General features: G+C 40.6%; 1 protein-coding gene across 12 annotated transcripts in view; it reads left to right on the top strand.

The window, feature by feature from the left end:
• ATP2C1 (ATPase secretory pathway Ca2+ transporting 1) overlaps positions 1-12,298 on the top strand; it is a 61,688-nt gene that overhangs the window by 14,791 nt on the left and 34,599 nt on the right. For 2 of the 12 annotated variants that reach the window (XM_030965504.1, XM_030965512.1), the window contains exon 2: positions 3,287-3,455. The exons of 1 other annotated variant lie outside the window; for it this stretch is intronic. In XM_030965504.1, the coding sequence (XP_030821364.1) occupies positions 3,450-3,455 (6 nt within the window). In that variant the 5' untranslated portion in view covers positions 3,287-3,449. Of the gene's footprint in view, positions 1-2,450; positions 2,470-2,634; positions 2,774-2,861; positions 2,998-3,031; positions 3,208-3,286; positions 3,534-12,298 lie in introns of those variants that run through there. 9 more of the 12 variants (XM_030965550.1, XM_030965556.1, XM_030965478.1 and 6 more) reach the window with 9 other exon arrangements.

Here is a 12,298-nt window from a genome sequence, read left to right on the forward strand (position 1 = left end):
GACTGTTTGTGTACATTTTTCTGGTTTGTATACGTATTTTCAATAGAATTATTCTGTTTGGGCTAGGCATGTTTGCTTACTGGAAATTCAGAGGAGCATTTCATTGCAAGATTTTTTTTTAAGATTAAAAGAAATAAAACAAATATTATTGTAGTTTGTGAATACAACTGGCTATGACAGTTTACTGTAAGCAAAGCCTTTTTTTAATTTCAGACTTATCTCTACAATCATATTTTAATAATGTGCTTTGGTTTGCCAAATAACGCCTTTGCCACACACTTTAATGAGGCTTCCTGAAGATATTAAGGCTGTCCTAATACTCTTGTGAATCAAGCTCACATTAAGGATGGGATTTTTGAAGAAACATTTACCAGCAGTTGTAAATAAAATACTTTGAGCATTTTTTATTAAACAGCCCCTGTTTGCATGTGTGGAATATAGCAGGAACCGTAATATGATTTTCAAGGATGGATATAGTCCTTGTATAATGCTGAAGTGGCACTTCCCAGCTGCCTGGCAGCATCATAGGCTGTAATATTGGTAGATGTACATAATGTGAAAGAGATTAAGCCTCAAAGATGAAACTTTTTTAGTTGTTACTATAGAGTAGCACTTGCTTTTGACTTCTTTTCTTGTTAGATACGTGAACACAGAATGTTGCTTAGTATGCAGACTTTGTCACAGATATTTAGGTCTCAATTGTGAACAATCTAAGTAATGTTCAGGAATTCCCATTCTGCTCTCCCAAACTTTTCACAATGTAAAGAAGTCCAAACATGTTGTGGATGTAGACAGTATTAGGACTGACAGGTTTTGGGTTTTCTCCATGAAATATTTACCTAAGTTTTAATATTTAATGACAGCATATGATATTGAAAGCAAGACCTACCTGTTTTAACAAAGTAACTAAATGGTTAATTTTTTTTGTTGGCTGCATCTGTTTTGTGTTGAAATTGTGGCATTATAACTGTGAGCATGTCATGAGTGTCTTGGAAGGGTTCTTAGTTTGTTTTCATACAAGTTAACAGAAGTGCTGTCTCGGAGGACAGTCACTGCTACTTGTAGTGGGATACTTCATGGAGTAACCATGGAGATACTCAAGTAACATGGCAACTACATGGGGCAGGTCAGAAATTATGTACTAGGTAATCTCAAAGTATTAACCTGCCTGTTGTCATCTTAATTTCCTGAATGCAAATATCTGGAGCCTTTACTTTAGGGCAACACTTCTAACTCTTCTCAAAATATATTGACAAATCTATATTACATTAGCACTCAACATTATCTTCAAAAGAATCAAGGATGCTCTTTAGCTTCAAGGGGCATGCTATTATGGGTTGTGAGATTCATTTGAAATGCTAAAATTCAGTTCTGTGAAATGCTGCTTATGAACTGACAAAGACTGAGTTTGGTTTCTTCTGCTGCTAAAGAAAAACAAAGCCAAGGTGACAGGTCGTTAATCATGAGATGTCAATGCAAGTGCTTTTTTCAGACCATGTTGTCACTGCTCCTTTAGAAATGGGGTGTAAAGCCTACAATTAGCATGTCTTCATTAGATTTTGATCTTGAAATCTGAAAGGTATTTTGTTCTTACTGGTAGTGTACATCATACCTTAAATTAAAATGAATCATCTGAGTGGAAGTTACTTTTACTTAAAAACTTCCTCAGCTGGAGTTCAGTATTGCAACTATAGTTTCAAATAATACTCCTTTGGTGTCAACATGAACATAATTGAGTTGATAAAGCATCCCCCGAATTCAACTAGTTATTAGGGTTGGTGGCTCCATAATTGGTAGCTAAAATCTACCTTTAAAATAGTTACCTGATGTGTTTTAAGATTTTTTATTAAGTTGATTTTTTTTCCTGCTAACATTTACATCCTATGTTTTGCTAACATATGATAATGTGGTGGTGCAAAACCAAGCAGGGCTGCCAGCCTAGCCTGGCTGTACTGAAACTCTAACAGGAGCTACCTAAGGCCTTGAGATGACTCTGGGGAGATTCCCATTATTAGAAAAAAAAAATCATTTTTAGGGCGATCAGGTGCTCGAATAGGCTGCCAAGGCAGGTTGTGGAGCCACCATGTCTGAAGTGTTCAAGAGTGTTACGGCACTGAGTGTTATGGTCTTAGTGGCAGTGCTGGGCGCACACTTGGACTGGATAATCTGAAAGGCCTTTCTTTTCCAGCCTTGATGATTCTGATTCTACTCCATGTGCGTGACCCCGGTTTGCATGGGAGGGCGGCAGAGCACCGCTCTGAGGCGGGCGGGAATGACGGGGTTGTTTTCCCACGCCAGGAGGGCCGGGTTTGGCTGCCGGCGCTGGCGCCGAGCCCGGCGGGGCCGAGGGCACGGGCCGGGCCCCTCAGCACAGCCCGCGGCTCCGCGCTCCCCGCGCCGGCCGCTCAACGCCGCCTCCGGATCCGCCTTCTCGCGGCACCGTGCGGCTGCTGCCCGGCCAGGGGCGAGGTGGGCACCGGGCGGGCGCCTCCATGGCTCCCTGCAGGGACTGGCCGTTCACACGCGGTCATTTTCAACAGCGGCGCCGCTCGGCTCCCACAGCCTGCGGAGCTGCCCGGCGCTGCGGCTGAAGTCTCCCGCCGTGCGAGGGTACCGGGGGCCGGCACCGAACGGGCGCTGCCGGCGGGGCGCGGGCGGCGGGCGTGTGTGGGCTCCGCCCGCCCTTCCGCCGCGGCGCCCCGCCCCGTCCGCCGCCTCTGCCCGCGGAAGTGAGCGGAGCGGGGATGCGGCCGCACCGCCCCGGCACTCCGAGGTGAGAGGGACGGCCGGGCGCCGGGGCCGGGGCGGCGACCGAGCCGGAGCCGCCGCTTGCGCCTCCGTGCGCTGCCCCGGCCGCCTCCCCGCGCTGCCCCGCGGCCTGCGCTACGGTGCGGGCGGGGCCGGGCGGCCGAGGGGGCTGCGGGCGGGGGTCGCTTCGGGCAGGCAGCGCTTCCCTTCGCCGCTCCACTGTCTCCCGCCTGGCGCCGAGAATGCGGGGTGCGGGCAGAGCGGGGAAGGGGGGGTTACTTGGGGTGAGGGTTTATTTTTAGGAGCGAACGCCCCTCCCCGGGCGGGACGAGGCTGTTGGAGGCGCTGGTGGCGAGGGGGAAGCGGCGGCGCTGCTCCTCCGTGTTGCTGGAGCTGCTGGGCGGCTAATCCTAATCCTCCTCCTCGGTGGTCTCTGACAGCTCTGCGGGCTCCCTGGGTGTGCGTGTGCTGCTCTGCGCTGGGCAGCCTATACGGCTTTTTATTTTGATTTTTATAAAATAATTTTTTCCTCTTTTAGCGTTGGTTTCTCTTGCAGATGTTGCTGCAGGTGGGTGCAAAGGGAGCACTGTGATTGCCTGAGATCTTGGGGCATTTCTCTCTTCACCTTTCCGCTCCCGCTCCAGCGCTGCTGTTGCTAAAGACTTTTGTAACTATCGACTCAAGTACAATTTCGATGGAAAATGAAGGTAAAGGTCTCATCAGAGTCACTGACTTCATTGGAGCTAAGAGGATTTTTGCATGCAATTTGGTGACAACTCCTTCTGGTGCGTGTGTATGTTTTACCGTTCCAGGGGTTTGCAGGGTTGCTCTCGTGTGCTAATCTTGTGGTAGGGATTTTGATATGCATTTCGAGGTTTTAAGATTTATATCATCATCGTTTTTCTTTATTTGTGCTGCTGCTTGTTGAACTGTCAGAGATTTTTTTCTCTCTTCATATATAAAGTATCTATTGTGCGTTTTAGTGCTCCGTGTGTTTGGAATAGAAATATTTTATTTAGACAGAAGCTTTTTAGCTTTAGTTGCTTGGTATTGGCTTAGATTATAGGATTCTCTTAAATTTTTATTTCAGGGTGAGATTGAGAAGCATTAGTTGCATTTTTCTTTGAAATATTTTTGTATTTATGTGTTCTTGAAAATTACTCAAATTTGCTCTCTTGGACAGTATTTAATTAAAAAGTGATACTTAAGTTTTGATTACTGAAAAAAGTTGCTCTATTATGCGTTCCCCTTCTTGTCTGGTTGGAAATTACTTAACCTGGGGAGTTATTTCAGTTTTCTCCTGTTGGCCTTCAGTTTATGCTTTGAAAGCCCCTTTGCATTGTGACAGTGACTATGAACTTTATTGATTTGGTTTTTTTTTATTTTGTATGTTTCTCTTTCTGTTTGACTCTGTATGTTGAAAATATCTAAAATTTATTTTTATTAGTATATCTATAAGGAAAGAACCATTGATATCACACCCCCCCGTTATCTCATCACTATTCTCTGAAAATGGGTGGGGATTTAGGTGGCTACTGGATCTGCTACAGGTTGTTACATGACACATTAGATGTCCCTTTTTCTCCCACCCCTCTCTGAAAAGAGGAGGGTTTTTTTTAATTGTTTGACTTGAATGAAGAGCTGAATTGAGATTGAGGGGTAGACCTAAGTTATTTTTTATTATTGGATATTTTTCTGTTTTGAATTATGGTTGTCGTGGATGACTGGGAAGTTGTGGTAATTGTGAAGTCCAGCCCATGTTAAAAACTATGTATGTAGGTTGCTATCATCTGGCATTTCAGAACTTTCTTCTAACTTTAAAATCATGTTAGAATACTTTAAATTCTACTGATCATGGTCTCCAGCTGGATATTTGTACAGAAGAGTGTGGACCTTGTTAGGTAGCAGGAATTTTGAAGTGCACCTCTGGAAGACTGGTCTTTGTTTTCAGAGGCTGGATAGCTGACAGAAGTGGGGTCAGTGCCTTTGCATTGCAGTCACTGTTGCAAGTAGAAGGGTTTTGAATGGGCAACGCCCAGGAGCGGGGGAGGCAAGCAGAGATAATACCACTGAATAGAATCACACTTCAGGGGAAAAAAGTATCTATGTGCCAAAACCAAAATGGCAGTAAGACTTTTAATACCTTACAGTTCTGTTGCCAAATAAATAGTGTATCATAGATGGAGTGCACAGTCGAGTTGTGTGTGATAGTGTGGCTCTGTGTTCTGTTCTTCCAAATGCACAAAGATGACATTTCTTGTGGAATAAATGAAATATGCATAAAAATTAGTATTATTTCTATGATAGAAATAATATTAAAAAAGGCTTTGGCTAGGAGAAAATACTTTGAAGTATGATCAGATGTATATTTCAAAGGCAGAAATAAAGGCTATGGTTTACTGAGGGTTTTCAAAATGGGGGAGGCTTATGGGGGTAGGAGAAAATGATGTATGATAAAAAGACTGAAGTGGTTCTTTGAACACATGAATTACTTCTTCTCCACTATTTCTGCTCCCATATCCCTTCATCTCATAATTAATTGAGTCTCCAGATGGGCATGGATATTTACAACTGTGTACTGTCTGTTTTGGTGTTCTTGGTATTTCTGAGCCCTTCTTTTTCTATCACTGTGACATTTTGAGGCAACTAGACACCAGCAGCTTTCATATTGGAACTTCTCAGCGCTCTTGATGTTCCTTAATGTATTTTTTCCTGGCTATAGCTGAAAAATCTTTGTAATCTTGTATAACAAAGATCGCATTTAGAATATTTTTAAGCTTTTTTTTTTCCTCAAGTATGTGTTTGGAAAGTCTCTTAGGTTTGGATATTGAACAAGAAATGGCAGATTGTAGGGTTTTTTTCCCTCCTGTATTTGAATGAATATTCAAGATGGGGAAGTGATGAGATGGTTAAGAAAAGTGGTGTTTTTCAGTGTTAATTCACTACTTATAAGCAGTATTATGTTTATGTCCAGACTAATTAATGTTTTGTCCCAAGACTCTGTGGTTCCTGTTTCTTGTGTTGGGTTGGTTGAACTTCTACAAAAGTTCACGTTTCTCATGGTAAATGGGGAAGAAGAGAGAATTTCCCATCATAGGAAGACTTCTGCTTGATCATAAGCCTATGATTTAGAGGAATGATGTTTGTATTTCCATTTGGAAAGAGTGAATTTTTTGACTTCTTTCCATAAGAGGAGCTTTTTCTTAAACTGTAGGCAGTTGAGGAAATCTTGCATAGACAAGACATAATTTTGTAAATTTTGGATCTCTCCATTGATACCTCTAGGCCATTTGAAGTAATTTTTTGTAATGTAGTCTTTAAATTTTTTTTTGTCTTATCAACATCTTGTAGATTGTGATTTAGGCTGTTTGTTTGAATCAGGATTACCTTGTAGAAGTCTGCCTCTTAGAAGAAAAATAAAGAACAGATTTCATAGACTTTGAGCTTCTTTGAGGTCAGACCATGACCACAAATACAAATTGTTAAATAGGAGTCCTGTTTTGTTTTCAAGGCCTTTAGGTAGGATTTATTTTCATATCATTAAGATCTGAATGGAAGAGGTCAAAGTAACATTTTCCCGCAAAAAAGATTTTCCCAAAATCATATGTAAGGTTGGTACAACAATTCAGACCAGACTTGCTGTATGTAATAAAACATTGTGTGGTGATTCAGAAATCCTCCTTAGTCCTCATTGTTTTGAGTCCTAGTTAATTTTAGCTAATCTTCAAAGATGATGGTTAACTTCAGCCTATGGTCCATTGTAATTTCGGGATAACTTTGATGATTGGATGAAGAGGGAAATGTAAGTGAAGACTGTTGTATTTCTTAGAAAAAGGTACCTTAGTTCTTCATAAAATCTTGACAGATCAGTAATTTTTGTCTTGTGCTTGAAGTGCAGTTGAATTTCCTAGTGAGTTTCATGGGTGGTGCTTTTTGTTTTGGTGGGTTTTTTTAAATGACAGAAATGGGTTTAGTTGCTAAGCTATAAGATTGAAGATCATGAATAGATTTTGGGTTTTGGGGGCAGTGAGTTTTAGCACCCTGGACTGGCTCATCATGGATTAGGCAGCTGTAAGTCCTAATGGAGGGGTGGAGTGTGTGTACATGCCACAGACAACAGAGGGGGGAGGGATGCCTGCGGCAGCAGAGGCTTGAAAACAAATTAAATGGTTCCAGAGTGGCATCATCAGTTGTTCATTAAGTAATATCCAAAATAGTCAGATTGAAATTTGCAATACATTGAAATTTACAATACCAATGTGATGGGAAATGTTGGAGGTTCTCAAACTCAAATGGACTTGGTGTTACTGCAGCAGTTCAAGTTCCTTTGGGAATGTAGATGATTTCTAAACAAATTAGTAGGTGAAACAAGAAATTTTATATCCATTGATTGCAGTTTTTTACTATCTACAGCTTGTAGAAAGCTAGAAACTAATAGTTCATGCTTATGTTGGCAGAAGTTGCATCTTTTGAACTTGGAGGTTAAGGTGAGAGAGGAGAATTTCTATTTATTTTTAAAAAAAATTGTGAGTTTTCGCTCAAGACCAATTCTATTCCTGTATTTAAACAGTACTTCAATAACTTAAATAACTGCTAAATTAATATAGCTTAGAATTAATATGCATTAGAAACATGTATTTCCTTTTGAAATGAAGAATTTAAATTTTTAAATGAACAGTCAGAGTAATCTTTTAATCTATTTGGTTGATGGAGCATTAGATAGTTTTAGCCTTTTCTTTCCCCTTTTTTCCCCATGCAGGTAACTTGGAAATGTTAATGTATAATAACCTAGAAGTGATTTAACATGGTGTCACTTTGAGTTCAGATTTTGCAGAATGTATATTTAGTTCTTTTGCTCCCTTTGTAACTTCTTTACTTGGAGAGTCTATGGTATATATAATCTCATGGTAAGGCAGGAGGAGCATTGCTGTAAGGAAAAAGCAAACAAAATTCAACAAAAGAGAAACAAATATTTTTTCTTGTATTGTTGTTGGTGAAGAGTGACAAACATGCAGTGATTTAGAGCATCTTGGGGTGCTTTTCTGTAGGACTGAATAAAAGGGTCTCTTTGTAGTTGAAAAAAGTTCCTGCTTCTGAGCTGTATTCCTGTTGAGTGTGTTCCTGGGTTAGTGTTGTGTTGTCTCTCATGGTTGTTGAGTTTCTCTGGTTTGCAGGCTTGGCAGAAGGTTAGCCCAGCTCTTTCTTCCCCTTGCCCTTGTTGGACAGCTTTCTATTGAGCTGGAAAATTGAATGGGTTCATGAAGTGTTCAGGTAATGTGGAAAAAGGTGAGGGACAGGGGACTGAGACCTGTTAGTTTGACTCAGTTCCTAATGTAATCGTGGCTTCCACTCAGTATCAATTCACCCACAGACCATGGTGGAATTTTGCAAGAGTGGCATAAGTTAATAAATAGATTTTTAGTTGTGAGATATGCTTTTGATCTAGAGAAAGAGTTCAGATGATACCTAATTGACATTGAGTGATAAAATTGACATTTGCAGTGTGGTTTGTAGAAGCCAGAAGGAATGATAAAGTTACAATGCAGAGAAGAGAGGGAAAATAAAATGCAGTAATCAAGGTATAAATTAGGGACAAGCATCTGTTTCTAGTTATTTGTTTTGTAAACATTCTGCTCTAAACAATTAGAAAGGATAAAATGGGTAATGGGTTAACAGATGCCATCTACAGAATCTTTTACAGAGGCTTCTAAAATATTTTTAAATCAAACATTTTCTGCAGCACTTTTTTCTGCATACATAATTCACCAAAAAAAAAGAAGCATTGTGAATACAGTGTTGCTGCTTTCTTGATACTAATCATAAGAAAATTTATTACCAATAAGTAGAGTAATTATGCAGTGAGTTATGTTTACATTTAAATTGACACTGACAGTAGTTTGGACATGAGAACTGTGGTAAACAGTAAGTTCAGTATTTTTTTACTTAGAAATTTATTTTATTGCACTGTGAAGAGAGTGCATAGCTGTCAAAGATATAATCAACTGTGGGGTCTTGAAGCTTCATTATTTTAAACAAATACTGAGAGAATATTTGTATTGCTGTTTTTGCTCAATACCAGTACATGGCAACTAAATTCTGTATGTCATGGATACATTAGCAGCACATCACAGGGTGATAAAGCTCTTCATTTTAGTGTTTGCCATTCAAGTGCCATCCTTGATTCAGAGAAGCTCAGCACTTCAGTGTTATGAGATACAAGCAGGCTTTTGGAGAGCAGCCATATGATCTTATTTCTAAGCTGAAATGTTCTCTTCTAGAAAGTTAGTGACTCTCTGGCAAGATAAATGACTGGTACTTAGACCCAAAGTTTTTTGGCCTTTAACTTGTAAAGGGCATCCAGTGAATCGGGATTTAACCTGAAGCAGGAGCTATTTAGAGTCGGACAAGGTATGCCCAGCAGGGCTCTCGTCCTTGGTTGGTGAATTTCTGAACTGATAAGCTTTGCTTTCATCGAGGCACTAGCATTGATTTCCTAATTTTAGTGTCTGCTTAGGATTGTTTATCTTTTTGTTTTTCTGATTAGTAGGTAATGACAAATGTAAGAAATGTCCAAGTGGGCTTTTCCAGTGTTCAAGGAGTTTTTTTGAACAGGAAGATTGAAAACTGAATATTTTAGCCAACCAACTATGATTGGTCTGATGTGTTTGTCAATGCCTTTGTGGTAAAGCTGATGCCATCTCTAGGCTTTCAGCAATGAGGCTTTAAACCCATTTTAGTACATCCTCCAGAGTATGCATAAATGGTCTAAATGATAAATCTTCTGTAGAAATGAAATAGAAAATGAGTTTGGCATTCTTAAGTTTCCCTGTATTCTATATTAAATAAGCTAGAGGAAGATAAAGTGGTGTTGGAGGTTTAGGTGGACTTTTTTTTGCCATCACTCTGACAGTCAACAGCACTGCAGTCAGGTTAAGGTATGATTCTTTTTGTGAAATGTTTTCTCTAGCTAGAGAGCGGGCACTTGTCACTCACAAGGTTTGCAAGATAACCACACAGTGTATGCCATGATTACAGCAAGCTGCCCATCTTTACTCTTTGCTGGTAGCCTCAGTTGAACGAGATGTCCTACTTTGTTTTTTAAATTAAAGAAGACACGGGGAAACATGCTGAAAGAGTAGAACGTATTCCAGGTGTGGAGGCATGTATCTCAGAGAGTGTTCTTGGAGAATGTTTTTAGGATTTGAAAGTAATTCTTGAGGCTATTGTAGAGTTAATAAATTGCATGATAAATGGATCATCTTACTCTTTATTATACTGCCTGAAGTAGATAGGGTTGTGGAAAGGTTGCTTAAATATTTTATGACTTTTAAGGTAGGACAAATGTTGAGATTTAAAATGGTCAGTGCCAGTATTTGACTTCTGTTTCTTATTTGATCAGAAATGCCAAAGTTCTGTATCAAAGAGGGTGGCTCTGCATTATGGTTGTTTCTTGGCCATAGTGAAAGTCCTAAGCACTGCTGAAGTGGTACTGGAATATGAGGCAGGGAGGCAGGGGCTTTTTCAGGGTTACAGAGCAGTTTACCAGGTATTTCTCATAATTTGGGTGTTTATATTTCTTTTGTTAATGGGTGGTGTCTTGCCCTTTTTCTGTAAAGTTATTATGAAATGACACACAATAGCAAGGGTCTGAAACTGTGACCTCCCAGGATAAAATTACTCTACAAGGAGAACTCATTAATGCAAATTAGCGTTTTTCTTTCCTTCTGGCTTTTTAAAGTCAGAACTTTTCTGTGTGAACTTCCTTTGATGTGGGGCCTCCTGGTAAATGTTTTAACTAAAATACTGTTGAATATGAACAATTTTTTTTTGACTGTTAGAATACAGGACTGCTGCAGCTGTTTCCCCAGAAGTGAAAAATCATCACACTTTTCCAGAGGAGTACATTCAGTAAAAGATAGTAGACAGTAACTTCAAAGCCTTCAAAAAGTACTTCTTTTTCTGAGCAAACAGTGCCTGGTAGAAAACAAGAGGCTCATTAGTTTGCAGACTTCAGTCTTTCGTGGGGTGGGAAGGCACAGCTCTTTGCAGTGACAAGCAAAACATTCTTTTTGCAAATTGGTTGTGGGTGTTTGTGGCGAATAAGTATTGGCCCTTCTTGTTCTGAAAGCCTTATTTCCCACAGAGGTATGTGTCTGTCAGGGTTTAATGCTCTCTGACCAGGTTCTTTTAGATAACCCACATAAGGAGGGTGCAACATTGAATATTAGGGCAACAAAACTGGTGAAGGTCTGAAGCACAAGTCCTGTGAGGAGCAGTGGAGGGAGCTGGGGTTTAGTCTGGAGAAAAGGAGGAGGAGCAGAGACCTTATTGCCCTCTAGAACTGCCTGAAAAGAGGGGGTAGCCAGGTGTTGGTTGGTCTCTTCTCTCAGGCAACTCATGACAGGACAAGAGGACATATCCTCAAGTCATGCCTAGAGGAGGTTTAGCTTGGACATTAGGAGGAATTTCTTCCCAGAAAGGGTGATTAGATACTGGAATAGAGTAGCCAGGGAGGTGGTGGAGTCACTGTCCCTGGAGGTGTTTAAGGAAAGACTGGATGTGGCGCTCAGTACCATGTTCTAGTTACCATGGTGCTATTTGGCCATTGGTTGGGCCCTGACCTCAGAGGTCTTTTCCAGCCTAATTGGTTCTGTGATATCAAATGTGTGTGTTTGAAGATACTTGATGTTATGTGGGCTTTTTGATTTAGCAGAAGCACACATGCATATTATGTTTTCAGTATATTTTGTAAGTATAGTTTGTAATTAGCAAAATGTAGGCATTTCAATACACAGTTCAATTGCAGTACCAATGTGATTCCTATTTCCTGTCTCTGTAATATATGCACCATTGTCATGCTGGGCATCCCTCATCACCAGAAAGGATCTTGTGGGTTGAGACCCCGTATGGTGCTCCTGGAATTTTGTGGTTCAGTGCATGTGGTCACTAAGCAGTGTGAGCCTGATCAGCATGGGGGGATGCAAACTCAGACATTAGCATTCTTTTGATGAAATTGGGGAGAAACATTCACACCACCAGTTGATCCACTCAGCTGACTGAGGTGTTTATGCAAAGCAAAGGCCACCCTCCTGTCCCACTGTGTAGAGGCCAAGTAAGCCTCTTTGCAACAGCGGTGGTTTGTCACACCCTGCGTTATTTCCTGAGCTTCGTGGGTGCTTCAGCCTCGCTCATCTCCTATGAGCCTTCTGTTACAGGGCTTTGTGGTCAGTCACTTTACTTGAATGTAGTTTGAGGCTCATTTGAGAAGTTGCTGGCCAATCACAGTTGGGCTTCATGATTTAATCACATACAAGGTACAAACATTCTGTAAAGATAAAGCCTTTCTCAAGATATCTTCCAATTTTATGCACATAATTTAAATATAAATAAATTAGTTCAAAAGCCAAGAATAAGACAGTAAAAATCAGAGTTTACTTTAGGTAAATATGTAGCTTGACTGCGTTTGTAGTTTGTGAACTTGATTGCACTGGGTTTTATTTATTTTATGAAGTCTCTGTGTGCCACACTCAGCTGCTTCTGCCTGCTTCTT

This window comes from Camarhynchus parvulus, chromosome 2 (assembly GCF_901933205.1).
Source record: "Camarhynchus parvulus chromosome 2, STF_HiC, whole genome shotgun sequence".
NCBI lineage: Eukaryota > Metazoa > Chordata > Aves > Passeriformes > Thraupidae > Camarhynchus > Camarhynchus parvulus.